We start from the raw sequence: 25000 nt of genomic DNA, 5'->3' as shown, positions 1-25000 counted from the left end.
CCACAGTGCCGCGCTCCCTCAGCGCCGACCCTCCGACAGTGCGGCGCTCCCTCAGCGCCGACCCTCCCACAGTGCGGCGCTCCCTCAGCACTGACCCTCCGACAGTGCGGAACTCCCTCAGCACCGACCCTCCGACAGTGCGGCGCTCCCTCAGCACTGACCCTCCGACAGTGCGGCGCTCCCTCAGCACTGACCCTCCGACAGTGCGGGCGCTCCCTCAGCACTGACCCTCCGACAGTGCGGAGCTCCCTCAGCGCTGAGAATCTGGAATGATTAAATGCCCGCTTCAAAGATCTCCAACATTTGTAAATCTCTGACTGCGTCCCTGTCTAGATCAGAAGCTGAGGCTTGCAAAGTGGTTCCTGAACCTCTTGTTACACCACATCTATGGTTCCTGATGGTCGGATGAGTCTCTGATTAACTTTCTGTAATTTGTAACCTCTCCACTATAAATAGGCAGCGTGGGGCATAATTTAAGCCACACTTCATGTCTTTAACCACAGTGGTTTCGAACCCTCATAACGATGATCGAAAGGCATTGACAGGATAGTCGGGTGTGGAGCCAGAGGGGGGAGATGAGGGGAATTTGATTTATTTTGGACGTGGCGAGTTGTTGTGATCTGGAAGGCGCTGCCCGAAAGGGCGGGAGAAGCAGATTCACCCTCGAAAGGGGCGAATTGATAAATACCTGAAGGGGAAGCAGATGCAAGGCCCTGGGGCTAATGGTTTGGTGGAGGTGAAAACTCTTGGACTAATCGGACTATTTATCATGCTCCGAAGGGTCATTTGTCCCACCATAGATCATTGGGATAGCGACATGTGGGTCTATAGTGTCTGAAAAGAATTAAAAGCCCCCAGGGCGCTCCACAGGAGGGTAAATCAGACAGAGTCTGACCGCGAGCCACACGCGGAGATATTAGGGACAGGGGACCGAAAGCTCGGTCAGAGAGGCCGGTTTTTAAGGAGGAGAGAGAGAGAAAGAGGGAGAGAGGGAGGTGGAGAGGTTGAAGGAGGGAATTCCAGAGCTCAGGGCCCACCCCCAGGCAGCTGAAGGCACGGCCGCCCATGGCGGAGCGATGGGAATCGGGGGAGGCTCGAGAGGCCGGGATTGGAGGAGCGCAGAGATCTCGGAGGGTTTGTAGGAGGTGACAGAGATAGGGAGGGTTGTAGGGGGCTGGAGGAGGTTACAGAGATAGGGAGGGTTGTAGGGGGCTGGAGGAGGTGACAGAGATAGGGAGGGTTGTAGGGGCTGGAGGGGGTTACAGAGATAGAGAGGGTTGTAGGGGCTGGAGGAGGTTACAGGGATAGGGAGGGTTGTAGGGACTGGAGGGGGTTACAGAGATAGGGAGGGTTGTAGGGACTGGAGGAGGTTACAGAGATAGGGAGGGGTGTAGGGGCTGGAGGAGGTTACAGAGATAGGGAGGGTTGTAGGGGCTGTAGGAGGTTACAGAGATAGGGAGGGTGGTAGGGGCTGGTGGAGGTTACAGAGATTGGGAGGGTGGTAGGGGCTGGTGGAGGTTACAGAGATAGGGAGGGGGTGAGGGCTTTGGAGGGTTTTGAACAAATAGACGAATATTTTAAAATTGATGCCAGATGGGTGATGTTGAACACAACTCCAGAAATGAGTCCCTCGTAAACCAGATCGACTCTCGCTAGTGCAGGTGCTGAGGGAGCTCCGCACTGTCGGACGGTCAGTACTGAGGGAGCGCCGCACTGTGGGAGGGTCAGTGCTGAGGGAGCGCCGCACTGTTGGAGGGTCAGCGCTGAGGGAGCGCCGCACTGTCGGAGGGTCAGCGCTGAGGGAGCGCCGCACTGTCGGAGGGTCAGTGCTGAGAGAGCGCCGCACTGTGGGAGGGTCAGTGCTGAGGGAGCGCCGCACTGTTGGAGGGTCAGTGCTGAGGGAGCGCCGCACTGTCGGAGGGTCAGTGCTGAGGGAGCGCCGCACTGTCAGAGGGTCAGTGCTGAGGGAGCACCGCACTGTCGGAGGGTCAGTGCTGAGGGAGCGCCGCACTGTCGGAGGGTCAGTGCTGAGGGAGCGCCGCACTGTCGGAGGGTCGGTGCTGAGGGAGCGCCGCACTGTCGGAGGGTCAGCGCTGAGGGAGCGCCGCGCTGTCGGAGGGTCAGTGCTGAGGGAGCGCCGCACTGTCGGAGGGTCAGTGCTGAGGGAGCGCCGCACTGTCCGAGGGTCGGTGCTGAGGGAGCGCCGCACTGTGGGAGGGACAATGCTGAGTGAGAGCCGCACTGTCGGAGGGTCAGTGCTGAGATAGCGCCGCACAACACAGAAACAGGCCCTTCGGCCCATCTTGTCCATGCCGGCCATCAAGCACCCATCTATTCTAATCCCTTTTCCCAGCACTTGGCCCATAGCCCTGTATGCGATGGTGTTTCAAGTGCTCATCTAAATACTTCTTAAATGTTGTGAGGGTTTCTGTCTCTCCCACCCCCTCGGGCAGAGAGTTCCAGATTCCCCCCACCCTCTGGGTGATAAAACTTTTCTTCAAATCTCCTCTAAACCTCCTGCCCCTTACCTTAAATCTGTGCCCCCTGGTTATTGAGACCTACACTAAGGGGAAAAGTTCCTCCCTATCTACCCTATCTATGCCTCTCATAATTTTGTATACCTCTATCAGCTCCCCCCTCAGCCTTCTCTGCTCTAGGGAAAACAACCCCAGCCTATCCAGTCTCTCCTCATAGCTGAAACGCTCCAGCCCAGGCAACATCCTGGTGAATCTCCTCTGCACCCTCTCCAGTGCAATCACCTCCTTCCTATAGTGTGGGGACCAGAACTGCACGCAGTACTCTAGCTGTGGCCTAACTAGTGTTTTATATAGCTCCAACATAACCTCCCTGCTCTTATATTCTATGCCTCGGCTAATAAAAGCAAGTATCCCATATGCCTTCTTACCCACCTTATCTACCTGTACTGCTGCCTTCAGGGATCTATGGACATGTACACCAAGGTCCCTCTGATCCCCTGTACTTCCTGGGGTCCTACCATTCATTGTGGATTCCCTTGCTGTGTTAGTCCTCCCAAAATGCATCAGCTCACACTTCTCAGGATTAAATTCCATTTGCCACTGCTCTGCCCATCTGACCAGCCCGTCTATATCATCCTGTAATTTAAGGCTTTCCTCCTCAATAATTAAGACACCAACAATGTTCATGTCATTTGTGAACTTACTGTGACTGTGTGTGTGAGTGTGAGAGAGACAGAGTGTGTGTGGATGTGACTGTGTGTGTGTGTGTGTGTGTGTGTGTGTGTGAGTGTGTGAGGGAGAGACAGTGTGTGAGTGTGTGTGAGTGTGTGAGTGCGAGTGAGTGAGTGTGTGTGTGTGAGTGAGTGTGTGAGTGTGAGTGAGTGAGTGTGTGTGAGTCTGTGTGAGTGAGTGTGAGTGTGTGTGAGTGTGTGAGTGAGTGTGTGTGAGTGAGTGTGTGTGTGTGAGTGAGTGTGTGTGTGTGAGTGAGTGTGTGTGAGTGTGTGAGTGAGTGTGTGTGAGTGAGTGTGTGTGAGTGAGTGTGTGTGAGTGTGTGTGAGTGTGTGAGTGAGTGTGTGTGTGTGAGTGAGTGTGTGTGTGTGAGTGAGTGAGTGAGTGTGTGAGTGTGTGAGTGAGTGTGTGTGAGTGAGTGTGTGTGTGTGAGTGAGTGTGTGTGTGTGAGTGAGTGAGTGTGTGTGAGTGTGTGAGTGAGTGTGTGTGTGTGAGTGTGTGTGGGTGTGTGTGAGTGAGTGTGTGTGAGTGACTGAGTGTGTGTGTGAGAGAGACTGAGTGTGTGTGGATGTGACTGTGTGTGTGAGTGTGTGTGTGTGAGGGAGAGACAGTGTGTGTGTGACTGTGTGTGACTGTGTGTGTGAGTGTGTGTGTGTGAGGGAGAGACAGTGTGTGTGTGACTGTGTGTGACTGTGTGTGTGTGTGTGAGTGTGTGTGTGAGTGAGTGCGAGTGAGTGAGTGTGAGTGTGAGTGTGAGAGAGACAGAGGGCAGGAATTTTCGCTGAGTGTGTGGGCTTGTGCCTGACCCGCTCGAGCGTAAAATAGCGCGTGGTGACATCAGGCAAGCGTCGCGGCGTCATCGCGCGATATCTCAGTCTGCGGGCGTGCGCTGGGATCGTGGCTGCGCGGGATCGGGGGTGCGCGGGATCGGGGCTGCGCGGGATCGGGGCTGCGCTGGGATCGGGGCTGCGCAGGATCGGGGCTGCGCGGGATCGTGGCTGCGCGGTATCGGCGCCGCGCGGGATCGGGGCTGCGCGGGATCGGGGCCGAGTGGGATTGGGGCTGCGCGGGATCGGTGCTGCGCGGGATCGTGGCTGCGCGGGATCGTGGCTGCGCTGGGATCGGTGCTGCACGGGATCGGGGCTGCGTTGGGATCGGTGCTGCGCGGGATCGGGGCTGCGCGGGATCGGGGCTGCGCGGGATCGGCGCTGCGCGGGATCGGGGCTGCGCGGGATCGGGGCTGCGCGGGATCGGGGCTGCGCGGGATCGGCGCTGCGCGGGATCGGGGCTGCGCGGGATCGGGGCTGCGCGGGATCGGGGCTGCGCGGGATCGGAGCTGCGCCCACCATCAATTACGTGGCCAGTTAAGGTCTCTAAAAAGACCATGAAGCCGTCTTTCACATTGCCCGCGCGATTTCGCGCTCGTGGCACAAGCCAAATGGGCAGGTGGGCAGCCTACAATTCGCTAAAACCTCACCCACGGGCGGGATACTGAGACTCAGCAGCATTGCTGGTGTGAGGAGTGAGGAGATTCGGAGGGAGTTCGCTGGTGGTTGCTTATTGGCACTCGGCAGCTTCATCTCTGCTCGGGGCTTCATTCTTAGCCTTTCCCGGCTTCCCTTCAGAACTTATTAGCGTCTCCCAGGCCCCCGGAGGGTCCAGACTCGGAGTGTGGACGCTCCCAGGAATCAGGCAGCCTTCCCTCACCCTGGGAATGGGGGTTGTGGTCTCCGCTGGGGGCACCTCCTCTGAGGAGGGAGAGAGGGGCAGGAGGGGAGAGGAGACCGGGTGCCCCTATGCAGCCTCCAGGGGAGGGACCCTGTGGGAGGAGAGACGCAGGCACAAGGGGATCAGGGCCAGCAGGTTATCCAAGGCAGAAGGAGCCACTATCTTGCTGCCAGGGTTTACAGGCGAAGATGCAGCTACCTCAATAGGTACAATACCGAAGGAGGGTCCTTCTCTCAAGGGAGACAGTGACCTCCATTTGCCAGAGGATCGGCCCTGAGATCAGCTCCGACTGTGTGTGGGGCGGACACCCCCATGCCAGTGGCTCTGAAGGTCACAGTGGCCCTCAACTTCTAAGCCTCTGGCTCTTTCCAGGGCTCAGTGTGGACTCTCCCAATCAGCTGTCCACAGTTGCGTCAAGCTGGTGACAGACGCTCTTCTCAGGCGGGTAATGACCTTTATCCTTTACCGCAGGGACCAGGCCAGCCAGGCTGAGCGAGCCAGAGGCTTTGCGGCCATGGCTGGCTTCCCCAGTGACCAGGGTGCTATAGACTGTACACACGTGGGCATCAAGGCGCCAGAGGGTGAGCCCAATGCCTTCGTCAACAGCCATGAACGTGCAGATAGTGTGTGTGACCACAGGATGCTGATTCTACAAGTCCGTGCAAGGTGCCCAGGCAGCTCCCACGACGCTCAGACACTCCCGGGCGCCGGGGCTCTTCAGTGCTCCAGCCCGGCCAGGAACGGAGGCAGAGAGGCGTTACAATAGGACCCACGTCTCCACAAGGGCGGTGTTAGAGAGAACCATCGGTCTTCTCAAGACGCGCGTCCGATGCCCGTACCGTTCAGGGAGGGGAGCACTCCAATCCCCTGCCCCGAGAGCGGGCGTCACTGACAGTGGGTTGCGTGCTGCGCTCTCCGCAGTCCGGCACGGGCAAGGCCGGCCACCCACCCACTGGAGGGAGAGGACCCTGACCTAACTCCGCAGGGCCACAGAGGATGAGTCCAGTAGGGAGTCGGAAGAGGAGGACGCTGAGGATGGTGGAGACAGACCTCGGTAACCCCCAGGGAGGCAGGGACGCCTTGATCCAACGCTCCTTCGGCCAGGCCGCCAAAGATCTGCTCCCACCTCATGCCAGGGCTCGAACCCAAAGTCCACCCAGTGCCCGTACAACAAAGTCTCCAGCCACTCAGGCCCAGCATTGCATCCTGGGGTGTCCTACACCAGACCAAGGTGAAGCAGACTCAGGCCATCACCGGCGAAAGCAAACTTAACATCATTGTCACATGGCACCACCATCGCTGGCGCTGAGGTCCACACCAGCAGACACATGAACCAAACGCAAATGAACAGAAAAATCGCCTGTGAACTGCCCCTCTTGTGCTCTTGGTGCCTTTAGCTACATCTTAGTGATGCCCACCCCCCTCGCTGGCACTGGCCAGTCCGCTGATCCCGCTGTCCTGTGGGCATCCATGACCTTGGCGGTCGTCCTCTGGCCCGTGGAGCCAGTGCTGGCCCCGCCCGGGAGGGTGCGGCCAGCGCCAGGGTTGGCACCTCCCCGGTCATCGCAGCCTCATCGGATGCCACGGTCGCTGGCAGAGGGGGTGGGGGGGGTGGGGGGGAAAGAGGCCCTCACCCGGAGCGCCCTGAGAGGTGACCCGCAGAGACGACAAGGGCAGCCCGTGCGCCAACGTGAGGTCGCTCGGGACCTCCCCTGCTCCACCGTTGATGATGGACGGGCACCGGGCTGGGGGACTTTGGCTCAGCATCGTCCCGGTCTCCAGCAACCAACCACACCCACCACCACCCCCTCCGAGTGCCAACGCCCTGGCCACACTCTGCCTCCGCCTGAACCTCAGGTTAGAACTTCACCCACCGTTCTAACGCCCGCCGGAGGGGGCTGGTATCTGGGCTGGCGCCTGGTTGGGAGAGCGGGCGCGACAACAAAAGCTGGTGGTCCTCCAGCCTCGGAGGTTGGGGGAGGTGGGGGGGGCGGGGAGGGGGGTCCGGAGAGTGAACCGCCTTGCGGGTGAATCTGAAAAGGGGGGAAAAGAAGGGCCGGGGCGTGAGTTAAAGTCATCGCCCTGGCGCTGCCCATACCAGGCGCGGTGGGGATCTGCATCGCGGTGCCCCTCCTCTTCCGACGGTCAATGGGGCCTCCACGTTCGAGGCTCCCTTCAATGCACCGGAGTGGCCGCACAGTCCAAAACTCTCACCTCTCTGGGCGCCCGCGCTCTTACCTCGGTCTGGCACCACCTCCCCCCCCGCCCAACCCTTGGCCTCTCCATGCCCAGCTCTGCAGGGCGCGAGCTGGCTCTTGACCACCCCCCCCAAGGGTGTCCTGCTCGAACCTGCTGAGCAGCTGGAGGTTGGGCCAAGGCCCTCGGGCTGTAGGCGCCCTCTCTCTGCTTGGCGACGGCCTCACCTTCTCCCGAACAGGAGCACGGATCAGTCCGCTCTGTACCCGCAGCAGCGCCGCACCGCAGCCTGGCACAACCCCCCCCGCCCCGACCGGAGGGGGCACCTCGCGGGGCACATCTGAGTCTTGGCCCTCGGGCCGCGAGGGGTTCGGTCCGAGCAGCCCAGGGTTCGCCCCCTTGGCCAACTCCGGCGTCATTGACCATTGGCACTCAGGCTCCAGCACCCCTGAGGTCCACGTTGGGGGCTGTTGGCCAGACCTTAACGCTTCAGCACACTGACCCATGCCAACACGGTACTCACCCTTCCCCGACCGAGCCCCAGCAGGTCTTTGAAGCTCTTCTCCGGCCCTGCGCCCGAGGGCGCCCAACACGTCATGGCTGCCACCTCCTCTCATGCCCCTTCTGGGTGAGGTGCCCTCCACCTCCTCCTATCCCTGGGGACATGGGTGTCCCCTTCCTGCAGCCACCTCCTCCAGGAGGGGCGGTGAGACACTCATCCGAAAAGCCGCGGGGGGGGTTGCCAAGTGCCAACCTGACCTGCCCTCCACCCCCCGGAGTCTCCGGCCGCACCCGACTCCATCACGTTAGGTAGCGAGGGGACAGGAGAGAGGATCTTTCCGGGGCATCTTCGGGCGGGGGGGGTGGGGGGCAGCCTGTGCCATCTTGAACCCGGCCGCCGGGTCGCCGTCGGACCCCCTGGCCCCGCCCGGCACTGCCCGGCCAGCGGGGAGTCGGCCGTCACCCTGGGCAGGCCTTAATCGGGCCGCGCGGCGTGAAAGCAAAGCGGGAGCCAATCGCGGACGGGGACCCGTTTCCCAGCCAATCCCAGGCCCACCGAATGCACCCACCCAACTACAAATCCTGCCCAGAGTGTGTGTGTCTGTGAGTGTGAGTGTGTGTGTGTTTGTGTGTGTGTCCGTGTGTGTGTGTGTGTGTGTGTCCGTGTGCGTGTCTGTGTGTGTGTGTGTGTGTGTGTCTGTGAGTGTGTGTGTCTGTGTGTGTGTCTGTGTGTCCGTGTGTGTGTATGCGTGTCTGTGTGTGTGTGTGTCTGTGAGTGGGTGTGTGAGTGTGTGTGTGTCCGTGTGTGTGTGTCCGTGTGAGTGTGTGTGTGTCTGTGAGTGTGTGTGAGTGTGTGTGTGTGTGTCTGTGTGTGTGAGTGTGTGTGTCTGTGTGAGTGTGTGTGTCTGTGTGTGTGTGTCTGTGTGTGCGTGTGTGTGTGTCTGTGTGTGCGTGTGTGTGTGTGTCTGTGTGTGTGTGTGTGTGTGTCCGTGTGTGTGTCTGTGTGTGTGTGTGTGTGTCTGTGTGTGAGTGTGTGTGTGTCCGTGTGTGTGTGCGTGTCTGTGTGTGTGTGTCTGTGAGTGTGTGTGTGTGTCTGTGTGTGTGAGTGTGTGTGTCTGTGTGAGTGTCTGTGTCTGTGTGTGTGTGTGTGTGTCTGTGTGAGTGTGTGTGTCTGTGTGTGTGTGTCTGTGAGTGTGTGTGTGTGTGTGTGTGTGTCTGTGAGTGTGTGTGTGTGTGTGTCTGTGTGTGTCTGTGAGTGTGTGTGTGTGTGTGTCTGTGTGTGTGTGTGTGTCTGTGTGTGTCTGTGAGTGTGTGTGTGTGTGTGTCTGTGTGTGTGTGTGTGTGTGTCTGTGTGTGTGTCTGTGTGTGTCTGTGAGTGTGTGTGTGTGTGTGTGTGTGTGTGTGTGTGTGTCTGTGTGTGTGTGTCTGTGTGTGTGTGTGTGTCTGTGTGTGTGTGTCTGTGTGAGTGTGTGTGTCTGTGTGTGTGTGTCTGTGTGTGTGTGTGTGTGTGTGTGTGTGTCTGTGAGTGTGTCTGTGTGTGTGTCTGTGTGTGTCTGTGAGTGTGTGTCTGTGTGTGTCTGTGAGTGTGTGTGAGTGTGTCTGTGAGAGTGTGTGTCTGTGTGTGTGTGTCTGTGAGTGTGTGTGTGTGTGTGTGTGTCTGTGAGTGTGTGTGTGTGTGTGTGTGTGTCTGTGAGTGTGTGTGAGTGTGTGTGTGTGTGTGTGTGTCTGTGTGTGTGTGTGTGTCTGTGTGTGTCTGTGAGTGTGTGTGTGTGTGTGTGTGTGTGTCTGTGTGTGTGTGTGTCTGTGTGTGTCTGTGAGTGTGTGTGAGTGTGTCTGTGAGAGTGTGTGTCTGTGTGTGCATGTGTGTGAGTCTGATTGTGTAAGCCTGTGTTCGTGTGTGTGAGTGTGTTCACCGGCTGGCCAATGGTCAGAGTGCGCGGACGGTGGGGGTGGGGATGAGGGGTCGCGCCAGGTCCCGATGACCCTCACACTCGCTCGCGCCCACAGCGCCCGCTCTAACCTCGGAAGCTGCTGCGGTCCAAGGCCTCCAGCCGGTTATCATTCAGCTTCAGGTCATCGAGGGACAGGGGCAGGATCGGAAGGCGGTGAATCCTGTTCCCATCTAGGTGGAGTCTCCTGAGTCCGGTCAGATTCTGGAGAAGGGAGGGAGAGAGAGGGAGAAAGGGAGAGGGAGGTGGGTGGTCAGTACAGCTCCTGGCCAATGGTCAGCAGGAACACAGAGGGCAGGGGTCACTCTTCAAACCTGGTTCACTAGGATCCAAAAAATATCTCAAACTTCTTTTCAAATCCCCCCAGAGCCTCACCCCTCCCTCCAGCCCCTACAACCCTCTCTATCTCTGTAACCTCCTCCAGCCCCTACAACCCTCCCTATCTCTGTAACCTCCTCCAGCCCCTACAACCCTCCCTATCTCTGTAACCTCCTCCAGCCCCTACAACCCTCTCTATCTCTGTAACCTCCTCCAGCCCCTACAACCCTCCCTATCTCTGTAACCTCCTCCAGCCCCTACAACCCTCCCTATCTCTGTAACCTCCTCCAGCCCCTACAACCCTCCCTATCTCTGTAACCTCCTCCAGCCCCTACACCCCTCCCTATCTCTGTAACCTCCTCCAGCCCCTACAACCCTCCCTATCTCTGTAACCTCCTCCAGCCCCTACAACCCTCCCTATCTCTGTAACCTCCTCCAGCCCCTACACCCCTCCCTATCTCTGTAACCTCCTCCAGCCCCTACACCCCTCCCTATCTCAGTAACCTCCCCCAGTCCCTACAACCCTCCCTATCTCTGTAACCTCCTCCAGCCCCGAAACCCCTCCCTATCTCTGTAACCTCCTCCAGCCCCCTACAACCCTCCCTATCTCTGTAACCTTCTCCAGCCCCTACAACCCTCCCTATCTCTGTAACCTCCTCCAGCCCCGACAACCCTCCCTATCTCTGTAACCTCCTCCAGCCCCTACAACCCTCTCTATCTCTGTAACCTCCTCCAGCCCCTACAACCCTCCCTATCTATGTAACCTCCTCCAGCCCTTACAACCCTCCCTATCTCTGTAACCTCCTCCAGCCCCTACAACCCTCCCTATCTCTGTAACCTGCTTCAGCCCCTACAACCCTCCCTATCTCTGTAACCTCCTACAACCCTCCCTATCTCTGTAACCTCCTCCAGACCCTACAACCCTCCCTATCTCTGTAACCTCCTCCAGCCCCCTACACCCCTCCCTATCTCTGTAACCTCCTCCAGCCCCTACAACCCTCCCTATCTCTGTAACCTCCTCCAGCCCCTACAACCCTCCCTATCTCTGTAACCTCCTCCAGCCCCTACACCCCTCCCTATCTCTGTAACCTCCTCCAGCCCCTACACCCCTCCCTATCTCAGTAACCTCCCCCAGTCCCTACAACCCTCCCTACCTCTGTAACCTCCTCCAGCCCCGAAACCCCTCCCTATCTCTGTAACCTCCTCCAGCCCCCTACAACCCTCCCTATCTCTGTAACCTCCTCCAGACCCTACACCCCTCCCTATCTCTGTAACCTCCTCCAGCCCCTACAACCCTCCCTATCTCTGTAACCTCCTCCAGACCCTACACCCCTCCCTATCTCTGTAACCTCCTCCAGCCCCTACAACCCTCCCTATCTCTGTAACCTCCTCCAGCCCCCTACAACCCTCCCTATCTCTGTAACCTCCTCCAGCCCCCTACAACCCTCCCTATCTCTGTAACCTCCTACAACCCTCCGAGATCTCTGGGCTCCTCCAATTCCGGCCTCTCGAGCATCCCCCGATTCCCATCGCTCCGCCATTGGCGGCCGTGCCTTCAGCTGCCTGGGGTGGGGCCCTGAGCTCTGAGATACCCTCGTAACCTCCTAACTTTCGTTCCCTAGGCCCCTGTTTATAAAGCATCCCCCCCCACCCCCGCTCAGAATCCCGTACGGATTATTACCCCCCTTCTCCAGCTCCCCCATGATGCCCCCTTCGTCCAATGGAGCTCATAAGGCCACAACGGCCTCTCTGCTCCTGTCCCCTGCTCCCCCAAAAGCCTAACAACCGCCCCCCATTATTTCATGGTTGCCTCTCTCTCCCCGTCCCCCTGACCCAAATGAATCGCTTCGCACTTTCCCTGTGTTTAATCTGACCTGGCGAAAGCGGCAAACCCCCTTCCCCCTGGCCGAAGCCTGAGGTAGGCCTCATTCCTGAAACCTGGCTCCTCTTGGAAAAGACGAACGGTCCAGTCCCATTTCCACCAAACACCCATTTCCCCCCACCCTCCCTCCAGTCACACACCGCCCCCCACCCCCGTCTCTTAATTCCTCACAGCTGTAAAGGCCGGAACCGGGAGCCTGTGCCAGTGAAAGCCCCAGGGATCACATTGTTGCCTCGAGAAGCTTGGCCAAAGAATGGCTCAGCTCGTCCTGTTTCGCCTGGCACCATGGAGAGATGTCGTGCAGCTTGGTCTCGGCCTGAGGCTTTCCCATGGGTCCGGCCGTCGCCGGATCGGGGAACCTGTTGGCGTATTTCGTTGCCCCGATTGACCTTTCGGTCCAGGGCGCGGCTTGGCGAGACTGGACAGCGCCGCGGCCTGTCCCCCTGGCCTGGTTCGGGCCCGCTCGCACCACAGGCCCGACACCCCGCGCTCCGGGGAGGAGGTCAGTGCTGAGGGAGCGCCGCGCTGTCGGAGGGTCGGTGCTGAGGGAGCGCCGCACTGTGGGAGGGTCGACGCTGAGGGAGCGCCGCACTGTCGGAGGGTCAGTGCTGAGGGAGCGCCGCACTGTCGGAGGGTCAGCGCTGAGGGAGCGCCGCACTGTTGGAGGGTCAGCGCTGAGGGAGCGCCGCGCTGTCGGAGGGTCAGCGCTGAGGGAGCGCCGCACTGTCGGAGGGTCAGTGCTGAGGGAGCGCCGCACTGTGGGAGGGTCAGTGCTGAGGGAGCGCCGCACTGTCGGAGGGTCAGTGCTGAGGGAGCGCCGCACTGTCGGAGGGTCAGTGCTGAGGGAGCGCCGCACTGTCAGAGGGTCAGTGCTGAGGGAGCGCCGCACTGTCGGAGGATCGGAGCTGAGGGAGGGCCGCACTGTCGGAGGGTCAGTGCTGAGGGAGCGCCGCACTGTGGGATGGTCAGTGCTGAGGGAGCGCCGCACTGTCGGAGGGTCGGTGCTGAGGGAGCGCCGCACTGTCGGAGGGTCAGTGCTGAGGGAGAGCCGCACTGTCGGAGGGTCAGTGCTGAGGGAGCGCCGCACTGTCGGAGGGTCAGTGCTGAGGGAGCGCCGCACTGTGGGAGGGTCAGTGCTGAGGGAGCGCCGCACTGTCGGAGGGTCAGTGCTGAGGGAGTGCCGCACTGTCGGAGGGTCGGCGCTGAGGGAGTGCCGCACTGTCGGAGGGTCAGTGCTGAGGGAGTGCCGCACTGTCGGAGGGTCAGTGCTGAGGGAGCGCCGCACTGTCGGAGGGTCAGTGCTGAGGGAGCGCCGCACTGTCGGAGGGGCCGACCTTTGGGATGTGAGGTTAAACCTGAGGGCCTCGCCTGCTGGGCGAAGAACCGGGGTGGGGGGAGGGGAGCTCTCCCCGGGCGGCACTGGGGGCCAATATTTATCCCTCAACCAACGTCGCCGGGGAAGCGGACAACCTGGGACGCAATCACATCATGGGATCTTCCTGTGCGCAAACGCCCCGCTTCTTCCCAGTTTCCCCCCCCCCCGCACCCAACTAAAACCGAGGCGTTTTGGGACACCCCGCGGTGGGGTGGGGGGGGGGGACATTCGCTCGTTCTATCACCGAACCACGATATTCGACTCTGGGAGGCCTCACCGTGGAGGGGTGGTGGGGGTGGAGCTTGCCGCTTCGGACATGCCACTGGGCTTGAGCCAGCCTCTCCGTGGGGGGGGAGGGGGTAGTGGCGGGGGGGCATGGGGTTGGCACAACCCCTGCCCGCCCACAGGAGAAGCCTTGATGGAGGCCTAGTCGACCCACAGTCCACACCGCCCATTCTCAGGGGGGTGGATCCCAGTGGGCGCGGGATCGATATTCCCCCCACCCTAGGAGGGCTTCGGGGAGGTGGGCACAACATTAAGGAACATACCTCTCATCTTTTGGTCACTTCTTGGGGTGTGAAAAGCAGCGACAGGGTTTTTTTCACGGGATGTGGGGGTCACTGGCCGGGCCCAGCATTTATTGCCCATCCCTAATTGCCCCCTTGAGAAGGTGGGGGGTGAGCCGCCTTCTTGAGCCGCTGCAGTCCCCGTGTGGTGTAGGTACACCCACGGCGCTGTTAGGGAGGGAGTTCCCAGGATTTTGACCCAGCGACAGTGAAGGAACGGCCGATATATTTCCAAGTCGGGATGGTGTGTGGGGCTCGGAGGGGGAACTTGCAGGTGGTGGGTGTTCCCCGTGTGTCTGCTGCCCTTGTCCTTCTAGGTGGTAGAGGTGGTGGGCGTGGGCGGCGCTGTCGAAGGAGCCTTGGCGAGTTGCTGCAGTGCATCTTGTAGATGGTACACACACACTGCTGCCCCTGTGCGTCGGTGGGTGGAGGGAGTGAATGTTTGTGGATGGGGTGCCGATCAAGCGGGGGCTGCTTTGTCCTGGATGGGGTCGAGCTTCTCGAGTGTTGTGGGAGCCGCACTCATCCAGGCAAGTGGGGAGTATCCCATCACACTCCTGACTTGTGCCTTGTAGATGGTGGGCAGGCTTTGGGGGGAGTCAGGAGGTGAGTGACTCTCCGCAGGATTCCCAGCCTCTGACCTGCTCTTGTAGCTGCAGTATTTACACGGCTGGTTAAGGTTGTGGAATGAATGCTGAATTGGTTCGAGGGTTGAAAGGATATTAAAAGTAAAAAATGTTTCCCTTCCCTCCTCCAGTTAAAATCTTGGCACCTTGTCCAGCCTCGAGGTCACCTTGACCTCAATCGTCCACGTGGCCCTCTGTGGGTGATGCCCCCCAACATTAACCCTGCTCTCCTGCAATCCAATTCATACCGAGGCCAGTTCACACATCACCCCCTGGGCTCGCTGACCCACACCCGCTCCTGGTCCGGCAACACCTCCATTTTATAAAATCTGATCATTCTGTTCAACTCCCTCCAAGGCCTTCTCCCTCCCTATCTCTGTAACCTCCTCCAGCCCCTACAACCCCCCCTATCTCTGTAACCACCCCCAGCCCCCTCCACCCCTCCCTATCTCTGTAACCACCTCCAGCCCCTACAACCCTCCCTATCTCTGTACCCTCCTCCAGCCCCACAACCCTCCCTATCTCTGTAACCCCCTCCAGCCCCTACAACCATCCCTATCTCTGTAACCACCCGCGGCCCCCTACACCCCTCCCTATCTCTGTAACCTCCTCCAGCCCCTAAAACCCTCCCTATCTCTGTAACCTCCTCCAGACCCTACACCCCTCCCTATCACTGTACCTCTCCTGGGAGTGTTTGATGTGGACAGTGTAGGGGGAGCTTTACTCTGTACCTAACCCCGTGCTGTACCTGTCCTGGGAGTGTTTGATGGGGACAGTGTAGAGGGAGCTTTACTCTGTATCTAACCCCGTGCTGTACCTGTCCTGGGAGTGTTTGATGGGGACAGTGTAGAGGGAGCTTTACTCTGTATCTAACCCCGTGCTGTACCTGTCCTGGGAGTGTTTGATGGGGACGGTGTAGAGGGAGCTTTACTCTGTATCTAACCCCGTGCTGTACCTGCCCTGGGAGTGTTTGATGGTGACAGTGTAGAGGGAGCTTTACTCTGTATCTAACCCCGTGCTGTACCTGTCCTGGGAGTGTTTGTTGGGGACGGTGTAGAGGGAGCTTTACTCTGTATCTAACCCCGTGCTGTAACTGTCCTGGGAGTGTTTGATGGGGGATGGTGTAGAGGGAGCTTTGCTCTGTATCCAGCAACCCGAGGTCTCGATTTAGACTTGCAGTGTGGTAGACGGCCGGGAAAGGGTTACTCCCGATCCTGCAGGCTGCTTTCAGGGCTCTGGTTCGAGTTAAGAATGTTAAACATGCCACAGTCTGCGCGCTGTGCTTGAACTGAGCTGGCCTGGCCCAGCTGCTGAACACAGTTGGGAGAGTCCCTAACCAATTGGCTCCAGGTGCTGAGGTTAAGGTCCCTCCAAGTCAATTCGGACCGGAATCCTGACAGGAAATAGCTGAATAATGGCGCTATTAGCACAGCCCGATCCTTGCGAGTGCTCTCACATGGACAACAAAAGGCCCAGGGGTTGCCAGCTAGTTAATATTCCGCTTCAAGGAGTTAGCAGCTCGAGTTCTGTATTCACCCTGCCTCCCTCCCTCCATCTTTCTCTCCTACCCCCACCCCCCCACCCCTCCACACCCCCACCGACCGTCCCTCACTCGCTGAGTCCGATCGAGGGCACAGGCTCCACCCTGTAACTCCAGACGTGACCAGAGCAGAAAGGGACGGAAGATTTGATGAACCCTCCCTATCTCTGTAACTTCCTCCAGCCCCTACAACCCTCCCTATCTCTGTAACCTCCTCCAGCCCCTACAACCCTCCCTATCTCTGTAACCTCCTCCAGCCCCTACAACCCTCCCTATCTCTGTAACCTCCTCCAGCCCCTACAACCCTCCCTATCTCTGTAACCTCCTCCAGCCCCCTACACCCCTCCCTATCTCTGTAACCTCCTCCAGCCCCTACAACCCTCCCTATCTCTGTAACCTCCTCCAGCCCCCTACAACCCTCCCTATCTCTGTAACCTCCTCCAGCCCCTACACCCCTCCCTATCTCTGTAACCTCCTCCAGCCCCCTACAACCCTCCCTATCTCTGTAACCTCCTCCAGCCCCTACAACCCTCCCTATCTCTGTAACCTCCTCCAGCCCCCTACAACCCTCCCTAACTCTGTAACCTCCTCCAGCCCCTACAACCCTCCCTATCTCTGTAACCTCCTCCAGCCCCTACAACCCTCCCTATCTCTGTAACCTCCTCCAAACCCCGACAACCCTCCCTATCTCTGTAACCTCCTCCAGCCCCTACAACCCTGACAGCCAGTGAGAGGGTTGTAGGGGCTGGAGGAGGTTATAGAGATAGGGAGGGCTGGAGGAATGTCAAAATGGCGGCATTCGAGCATTGAGAGCCAAGGTCGGTCAGTCAGGCTCTTGGACAACAGTTGAACGGAACTTGGAGCGAATTCGGAAGTGGGGCAGCGGTGGGTGGAGATGGGGGGGTCATCGAATATTTTTAAGGCGGAGGTAGATGGGTTCTTGTTAGGCAAGGGAATCGATTATCGGGGTTCGACGGGAGTGTGGAACTCGAAACGCAAGAAGATGGGCCATGACCTTACTGAGTGGAGCAGGCTTGAGGGGCCGAATGGCCTCCTCCTGTTCCTATTCCTGATGTTCTAATGTCGCTGATGCTCGGGGATGAAGGAAACGGCCGAACACAGTTTGGAAAAGGCTGGGATGGTCGGACCGGGAAGGGGTAGGAGGGTGGGATGTAGCTCCCAGCGGGAGCAGAGGGTGGGCCGAGGTGGGGTAGAAGCCGAGGCCGTGGCACGGTGGGGAGGGGGCGGCCATTTTCACGGAGTCCGGGCAGGAAAGGAGGGTTCAAGGGTCGGAGGGGGTGGGGGGCAAAGGTTGCCCGAGAGGTAGGGCGGCACTCACTTGGAACGCATCTCGGTCCAGGCCTCCGTCTGAGATCTTGTTCCTGCTGAGGTCCAGCCATTGGAGGTTGGGTAGCCCGGTGAAGTGAGAGGCCGACACTCTGGTGATGCCATTATCTGCCGGGAACGCAGAACGCAATGGTCAAAGGCCAAATACGCAGACGAACCGACATGTCCACCATGACCCAACACTCCGAACGCCCGCAGGATCCTGATGGGATATGGAACCCACCCCCCAACAAGCCCCCACTGTCAGCTAACAGCAACACGCAATTCCTCTAGCTCCTTAAATGTGGTCAACCCTCCGCATTCGCTCCACGGGGAGGGTAAACCGGGCAGAACCTGACCCCGAGCCCCACGCGGAGATATCAGGGAGAGCTGACCAAAAGCTCGGTCAGAGAGGTCGGTTTTTAAGGAGCGTCTTAAAGGAAGGAGAGAGAGAGAGAGGGAGGTGGAGTGGTTTTGGGAGGGAATTCCAGAACTCAGGGAGTATCTGATGGGGACGGTGTAGAGGGAGCTTTACTCTGTATCTAACCCCGTGCTGTACCTGTCCTGGGAGTGTTTGATGGGGACGGTGTAGAGGGAGCTTTACTCTGTATCTAACCCCGTGCTGTACCTGTCCTGGGAGTGTTTGATGGGGACGGTGTAGAGGGAGCTTTACTCTGTATCTAACCCCGTGCTGTACCTGTCCTGGGAGTGTTTGATGGGGACAGTGTAGAGGGAGCTTTACTCTGTATCTAACCCCGTGCTGTACCTGTCCTGGGAGTGTTTGATGGGGACGGTGTGGAGGGAGATTAACTCTGTATCTAACCCCGTGCTGTACCTGTCCTGGGAGTGTTTGATGGGGATGGTGTAGGGGTAGCTTTACTCTGTATCTAACCCCGTGCTGTACCTGTCCTGGGAGTGTTTGATGGGGACGGTGTAGAGGGAGATTAACTCTGTATCTAACCCCGTGCTGTACCTGTCCTGGGAGTTTTTGATGGGGACGGTGTAGAGGGAGCTTTACTCTGTATCTAACCCCGTGCTCTACCTGTCCTGGGAGTGTTTGATGGGGACGGTGTAGAGGGAGCTTTACTCTCTATCTAACGCCATACCTTGTGCTTTTATTGGGAATGGAGTCATGACTTCCATTAAGTCCTCGCCAGAGATGACTACAAATGCAGTCAATAGCTCCCACAACACTCAAGAAGCTCGACACCATCCAGGGCAAAGCAGCCCCGACTCGATCGGCACCCCATCCACAAACATTCACTCCCTCCACCACCGACGCACAGGGGCAGCAGTGTGTGTGTACCATCTACAAGATGCACTGCAGCAACTCGCCAAGGCTCCTTCGACAGCGCCGCCCAAACCCACCACCTCTACCACCTAGAAGGACAAGGGCAGCAGACACATGGGGAACACCACCACCTGCAAGTTCCCCTCCGAGCCCCTCACCATCCCGACTTGGAAATATATCGGCCGTTCCTTCACTGTCGCTGGGTCAAAATCCTGGAACTCCCTCCCTAACAGTGCGGTGGGTGTACCTACACCACACAGGACAAAATCCTGGAACTCCCTCCCTAACAGCGCGGTGGGTGTACCTACACCAACACGGGGACTGCAGCGGTTCAAGAAGGCGGCTCACCCACCACCTTCTCAAGGGGGCAATTAGGGGCGGGCAACAAACTCTGGCCCACACCCAATGAAAGAATTAAAAATTAAACATGCAGAGACCGGAGGAGCCGGGATTGTTATCCTCGGAGCGGAGAAGGTGAAGGGGGGGAGGGGGGTGGGATTGAATCGAGGGGGAGGTTCAAAATCACGAGGGGGAGGGGGTCTCGATCGAGTGAAAATGAGGAGAAACTGTTCCCAGTGGCGGGAGGGTCGGTAACCAGAGAGGAGGAGGTGGGGAGACAGATTGAAGAGAATCGGCGGAGCTTGGGGGGAGATGAGGGGAATTGTATTTATTTTGGACGTGGCGAGTTGTTGTGATCTGAAAGGCGCTGCCCGAAAGGGCGGGAGAAGCAGATTCACCCTCGAAAAGGGAGGTGGGGGGATAAATACTGGAAGGGGGAGAAAATGTGCAGGGTGAGCTGGTGTTGGGGGGTGAGGGAAAGAGCAGGGAGATGGAAGAGAGTGTTGGACCAATCGGATATCCCTTTCAACGCCCCCAGCCCTGGCGCGATGGGCCCAATGGCCTCCTCCTGTCCCCGTACGCCTCTCCATTTACCTGCCAGGTAGAGGGTGAGCAAGCCAGGGTCCGCCAGCCGCGGGATCTCGATCAGTTTGGCAAGCGGGCAAGCGATGGCGCTCTCCGCCAGTATGCAGCCCATGGGGAGGGAGGGCATGTTGAACTGGCTCTCCGGCGGGGGTAGGAGCTCCTGGGGGAAGGGGGTGGAGGGGGCGGCGGCCGTTACCGCTTCGGTCGCCGCCGGAGGCCCCCTGGCGCTCTTCCCGGCGCCTGGGGGTTCCCGCGGCGGCTTCCCAGCTGCCGCCGGCACCGCCTCACCCCCGCCTTGTTTCTTCGAAGTGGCCTCCTTGCCCACTTTGCGAGCTGCTCCCTGTTTCGTTGGGCCTGCGTCGGCAACCGCTCCCGATGTCTGGTGGTTAACTTCCAGTTTCTTGAGGCCTACTTCCGCTTTCTTGAGGCCTATTTCCTGTTTCTTGAGGCCTACTTCGGTGACCACTCCTGGCGTCTTGAGGCCCACTTTTGGTTCCTTAAGGCCAACCTCTGATTTCTTGAGGCCTGTTTCCTGTTTCTCGAGGCCTACTTCGGTGACCACTCCTGGTGTCTTGAGGCCCACTTTTGGTTTCTTAAGGCCAACCTCTGATTTCTTGAGGCCTATTTCCTGTTTCTTGAGGCCTACTTCTGCTTTCTTGAGGCCTACTTCGGTGACCACTCCTGGCGTCTTGAGGCCCACTTTTGGTTTCTTAAGGCCAACCTCTGATTTCTTGAGGCCTATTTCCTGTTTCTTGAGGCCTACTTCGATGACCACTCCTGGCGTCTTGAGGCCCACTTTTGGTTTCTTAAGGCCAACCTCTGATTTCTTGAGGCCTATTTCCTGGTTCTTGAGGCCTACTTCGGTGACCACTCCTGGCGTCTTGAGGCCCACTTTTGGTTTCTTAAAGCCAACCTCTGATTCCTTGAGGCCTATTTCCTGTTTCTTGAGGCCTACTTCTGCTTTCTTGGGGCCTATTTCCTGCTTAAGGCCTACTTCTGGTTTAATGAGGCCTGTTTCCTGCTTAAGGACTACTTCTGGCTTATTGAGGCCTTTTTCCCACTTAAGGCCTACTTCTGGTTTCTTGAGGCCTGTTTCCCGCTTAAGGCCTACTTCTGGTTTCTTGAGGCCTGTTTCCTGCTTAAGGCCTACTTCTGGCTTCTTGAGGCCTGTTTCCTGCTTAAGGCCTACTTCTGGCTTCTTGAGGCCTGTTTCCCGCTTAAGGCCTACTTCTGGTTTCTTGAGGCCTGTTTCCTGCTTAAGGCCTACTTCAGGCTTATTGAGGCCTTTTTCCTGATTCTTAAGGCCCACTTCCAGTTTCTTGAGGCCTGTTTCCAGCTTAAGGCCTAACTGTGGCTTACCCAGGCCTTTTTCCAGCTTCTTAAGGCCGGCTTCTGCTGTCTTGAGGCCGGCTTCCAGCAACTTCAGGCCGGCTTCCTGCTTCCGGGACCCGGGCTTTGGCTCGGCGAGGCCCGGTTGGGGTTTCGCGAGGCCCGCTGCCGGTTTCGCGGGGCCGGCCTCCCGTGTCTTCGGGAGCAGCCCCCGAGGCCTGACGGCCGCTCCCGGCTGCGGGCGGTCCGGCCGTGGTCTCTTCGGCGAGGCTTGCTTCTCAACGCCAAGCGCCCGTTTCTTGGTGTTTTTCTCCGGTTTCCTCCCTCGGGCCCACCCGGGGGGCGTTTGCCGTTTGTCGCTCGCACGGGCAGATCCCGTTGCCTTTCCATGCCTGCTGGACCTCTGGCCCTTTGGCTCTCTCTTGCCCTCCTTGTTGTTGGCTTGGGCGCGCTCGGGACTTCCAGTCGGTGCGACCTCTACACCTTGACCGTTGCTGCCACCTGAATCAGAGGGGAGTTAACACACAAAAGCATCAGTCCAAATCTGCTCCCGCGGTTGACAGGTCACCTTTAACAAAACGTAAAACACGTCCCCAAACGCGCTTCACAGGGGTGTAAGTCCACGAAACCCTGAACCCGAGCCGCGGAAGGATAGGTGGCCTCAAGCTTGGTCGGAGGTGTCGATTGTGAAGTGTTAACTTAAAGGAGCAGAGAGAGAGAGAGAGAGGGAGGTGGAGAGGTTTAGGGAGGGAATTCCAGAGCTCAGGGCCCCCCAGGCAGCTGAAGGCACGGCCGCCAACGGCGGAGCGATGGGAATCGGGGGATGCCCGAGAGGCCGGAATTGGAGGAGCGCAGAGATCTCGGAGGGTTGTAGGAGGTGACAGAGATAGGGAGGGTTGTAGGAGGTTACAGAGATAGGGAGGGTTGTAGGGGGCTGGAGGAGGTTACAGAGATAGGGAGGGTTGCAGGGCCTGGAGGAGGTTATAGAGATAGGGAGGGTTGTAGGGGCTGGAGGAGGTTACAGAGATAGGAGGGCTGTAGGGGCTGGAGGAGGTTACAGAGATAGGGAGGGGTGTAGGGGCTGGAGGAGGTTACAGAGATAGGGAGGGTTGTAGGGGACTGGAGGAGGTTACAGAGATAGGGAGGGTTGTAGGGGCTGGAGGAGGTTACAGAGATAGGGAGGGTTGTAGGGGGCTGGAGGAGGTTACAGAGATAGGGAGGGGAGCAGGTGAGGGCAGTATTTGAAGGGATGGGTATGTTGAAATGGTTGGCGGGTGGGGAAGGAGGAAGGGGCTGCGAGGTTGGCAGAGGGAAACCCGGCCTGCAGAGGACCGGGTGGCAGAGGGCGTTCGGGGAGGGGAGAGGCGGGCGGTGGGGGTGGGTTCTCGCCCTGTGGGTGGAGGGCGAGGTCTGCAATTACCCCGAGCGGCGTCCGGCAGACACACCGGGCAGCAGCGGCCCTGAGGCCTGTGGGTCCTCCGGCACGGAGTCGGGGGGCACTCGATGTCCTCGCACACCGCCCGGCCCTCCTCGCAGGCACAGAGGGTACAGGGCCGAGGGGACCAGAGCGCCCCCTCGTACAGCAGGATCCCAGCGACGGCGCACGTCCCCCTCACTGAAAGACAAAAAGAAAAACCCGACATCTATACATTAACGTCTAGATTCAACAGAGAAAAATTAAAAAACCGGGCCTACTGTTCCTATAGCGCGTCCCCTCTCACCCCGGGGGGGGGTGGTGGGGTGGGGGGAGGTCCCGAAACGATCCCCGTCCAAAGAAACGCTGCACAGGAGGATCCCGCGGCCATCCCCACCCTCGAGCAGGCCTGACTTTCCCAAAAAAAAGAAATAAGACATCAATTGGCGCGCCCTCCCCGGTTGTAACTCTTCCCTCGGCCTAACCCACCCCCAACCCCACCCCCTCCCAGTTTTGAGCCCAGGACGCAGCGCTATTGTCCCCGGACGGGCTAATCCAGAGGCCCAGGTCCGGGTCCGAATCCCGCCGCGCCCGCCCACGGAATTTGGCCCGACGAACGGAACCTGGTCCCGGAATCTACGTCTCGGCGATGGTGACCGCCAACCTCCCGCTAGGCCGTGGTTTAACAAAAAAAAAAAACCCCCATCTGGTTCACTTTCGGGGAGGAGAAATCGGCCCTCCTTGCCTGGTCTGGGCCTACACGGGACTCTAGGCCTCGCAGCCACCTGGTCGATTCTTAACTGCGCCCCACACCCTCCGAAAGGGGGCCGGAGGGGGGCAATTAGGGGCGGGCACCCAAGCGTGGCCCTTGCCCCAACGCGACCCTCGCCATGTCGCCACGCTCTTTCTGCCGGCCAGTCCACGTTCAGGGTTGAGACGCTCAGTTGCAACAGGCCTCTCTTCTGTCACACTCCGCCCTCGGGGGAGGGGCGGGTGGGGTACAACTGGCTAAAACCGGCCTAGGCCGGACGGGCGGCCGACGGAATTGGACCCAGAGGAGCGTGAGGCGATGCATTCGGCAAGGGGGGTGAGGGTGGGGAGAGGTCGACCGAGGCAAAGGGGTTACGCCGTGAAACGGGAGGGTACTGAGAGGTGTCGAGGCGGGTGACAGGCCTCGGAGTGAATGTCCAGCGATCCCCCGGGGTGGGGTTGACAAGGCGGTGAAGACGGCACAAGGGTCCCCAGGCCGTCAGGGAGATGGGAGAGGTCGGGGGCCTGTTCTCCTCGGAGAGGAGGAGGAGGAGGAGGCCGAGAGGAGGTTTGAGGGAGGTGTTCTAAAAGCAAGCGCGAGGGGGCAGGACAGAGTGGACAGAGGGGAGACACTGCTCACCGCCCCCCACCCCCGGTCAAAGGATCGAGAAGGAGAGGGCACCGGGGTTTGAAGCGATTTGAAAAAAGGAGAGAACGTGAGGTGGGAAAGGACTCTCTCCACACAGCGAGTGGTCCGGGTCTGGGAAGGCGAGGCCTGGGAGGTGTGGTGGAGGCAGGTTCGATCGAGGCGTTCGAGAGGGCGTTGGATGATTACTTGAATGGAAACAAAGTCCAATGGAAAGGGGGAAAAGGCAGGGCAATGGCACTAGGTCACCATGCTCATTCGCAGAGCCGGCGCAGACACGATGGGCCGAATGGACTCCTCCTGTGCCACTAAGATCCTGTGACTCCGTGATAAGAGCAGGGGGGTTCTGCCGGAACTATACAAAACATTAGTTCGGCCACAACTTGAGGGCTGTGTGCAGTTCTGGCCACCTCGTTACGGTCAGTGCATTAGAGAGGGCACAAGAGGAGATTTACAAGGATGTTGCCACCTAGGGCTGGAAAACCAAAGCTGCGAGGCGGGGAGGGTGGGTGGTCAGACAGGACGGGGTCGGTCTCCTTGGGACAGAGGGGAGGTTTGATTGGAGGTGTACAAAATTGTGAGGGGCCTGGAGGAGAGCGGGTGGGAACGACCGAGTCACTTCAGCAGAGAGGTCAGTGACTGGGTTGGTGGGGGGAGGCCTGGGTTTAAAGTGATTGGTAGAAAGATTCGAGGGGAGGTGAGGAAAGATATTTTCACCCAGGGGGCGGGGGAGGCGGTGGGGGGTGTGTGGAACTCACTGCCTGAAAAGGCAGTAGAGGCAGGAACCCTCAACTCATTTAAAAAGACGCCCGGGTAGGGCACCTCGAGGGTGGGAAACCCGCAGGGCCAAGGACCGAGAGCTGGACAGCGGGTCAGGCTAGGCCGGTGGGGGCGGCTCCTCGGTTCTCGGCCGGCACAGGCGCGAAGGGGCCGAGTGGCCTCTTTCTGGGCTGCAGACTTGCTCAGGGCGGGACTTTCCACACCCACCCCCTCCCCCCACCCCCAATGGACTTCTGGGTGGGGGTGGGGGGGGGAGGGGGTTGTGGGGCATGTGGCCTGGCCCCACGACGGAGGCCGCAAAATCCCGGCCTCCGGTTCCGAAGCTCAGGGGGTCCGAAGACGCCATTTTTTGACCTGGATCGCAAACTGGCTGAGCTGACTGGACGAGAAGCAGAGCGTGCGGACAATGGACAGGTGCCCCCCTCCCCACCCCTCCACTGGCAGGATGTGAGCATCCCGCGAGGTTCTGTGTCGACGCCTCAACGACCCGATCTACTGTCATGAAGCTACGAATGCACAAGACATGACTGGAATTTTCAAAAATAGATGTTTAGTCTGTGGGTGTGTCCCGATGGGGTTAAAAGCCAGCGTTTCTTCGGATCAGAGTCGTCTTGAGACGTGGACAGTGAGGCGCTTGCGTCTTGCTGAATAGG

General features: G+C 59.0%; 1 protein-coding gene across 1 annotated transcript in view; it reads right to left on the bottom strand.

Moving 5' to 3' along the window:
- Positions 1 to 22372, bottom strand: part of LOC144676987 (uncharacterized) — a gene marked incomplete at its 5' end in the record, with an annotated part of 44420 nt that extends 22048 nt beyond the window's left edge. The window contains 4 exons of the mRNA XM_078537253.1: positions 9652 to 9784; positions 17227 to 17342; positions 19438 to 21258; positions 22178 to 22372. Coding sequence (XP_078393379.1) covers positions 9652 to 9784; positions 17227 to 17342; positions 19438 to 21258; positions 22178 to 22372 — 2265 coding nt within the window. The remainder of the gene's footprint in view (positions 1 to 9651; positions 9785 to 17226; positions 17343 to 19437; positions 21259 to 22177) is intronic.
- Positions 22373 to 25000: the final 2628 nt, after the last annotated feature.

The sequence above is a fragment of the Cetorhinus maximus genome, unplaced genomic scaffold (assembly GCF_964194155.1).
Source record: "Cetorhinus maximus unplaced genomic scaffold, sCetMax3.hap1.1 HAP1_SCAFFOLD_2103, whole genome shotgun sequence".
NCBI lineage: Eukaryota > Metazoa > Chordata > Chondrichthyes > Lamniformes > Cetorhinidae > Cetorhinus > Cetorhinus maximus.
The sequence above is the reverse complement of the archived record's forward strand: the minus strand, read 5'-3'. Positions and strand labels throughout refer to the sequence as shown.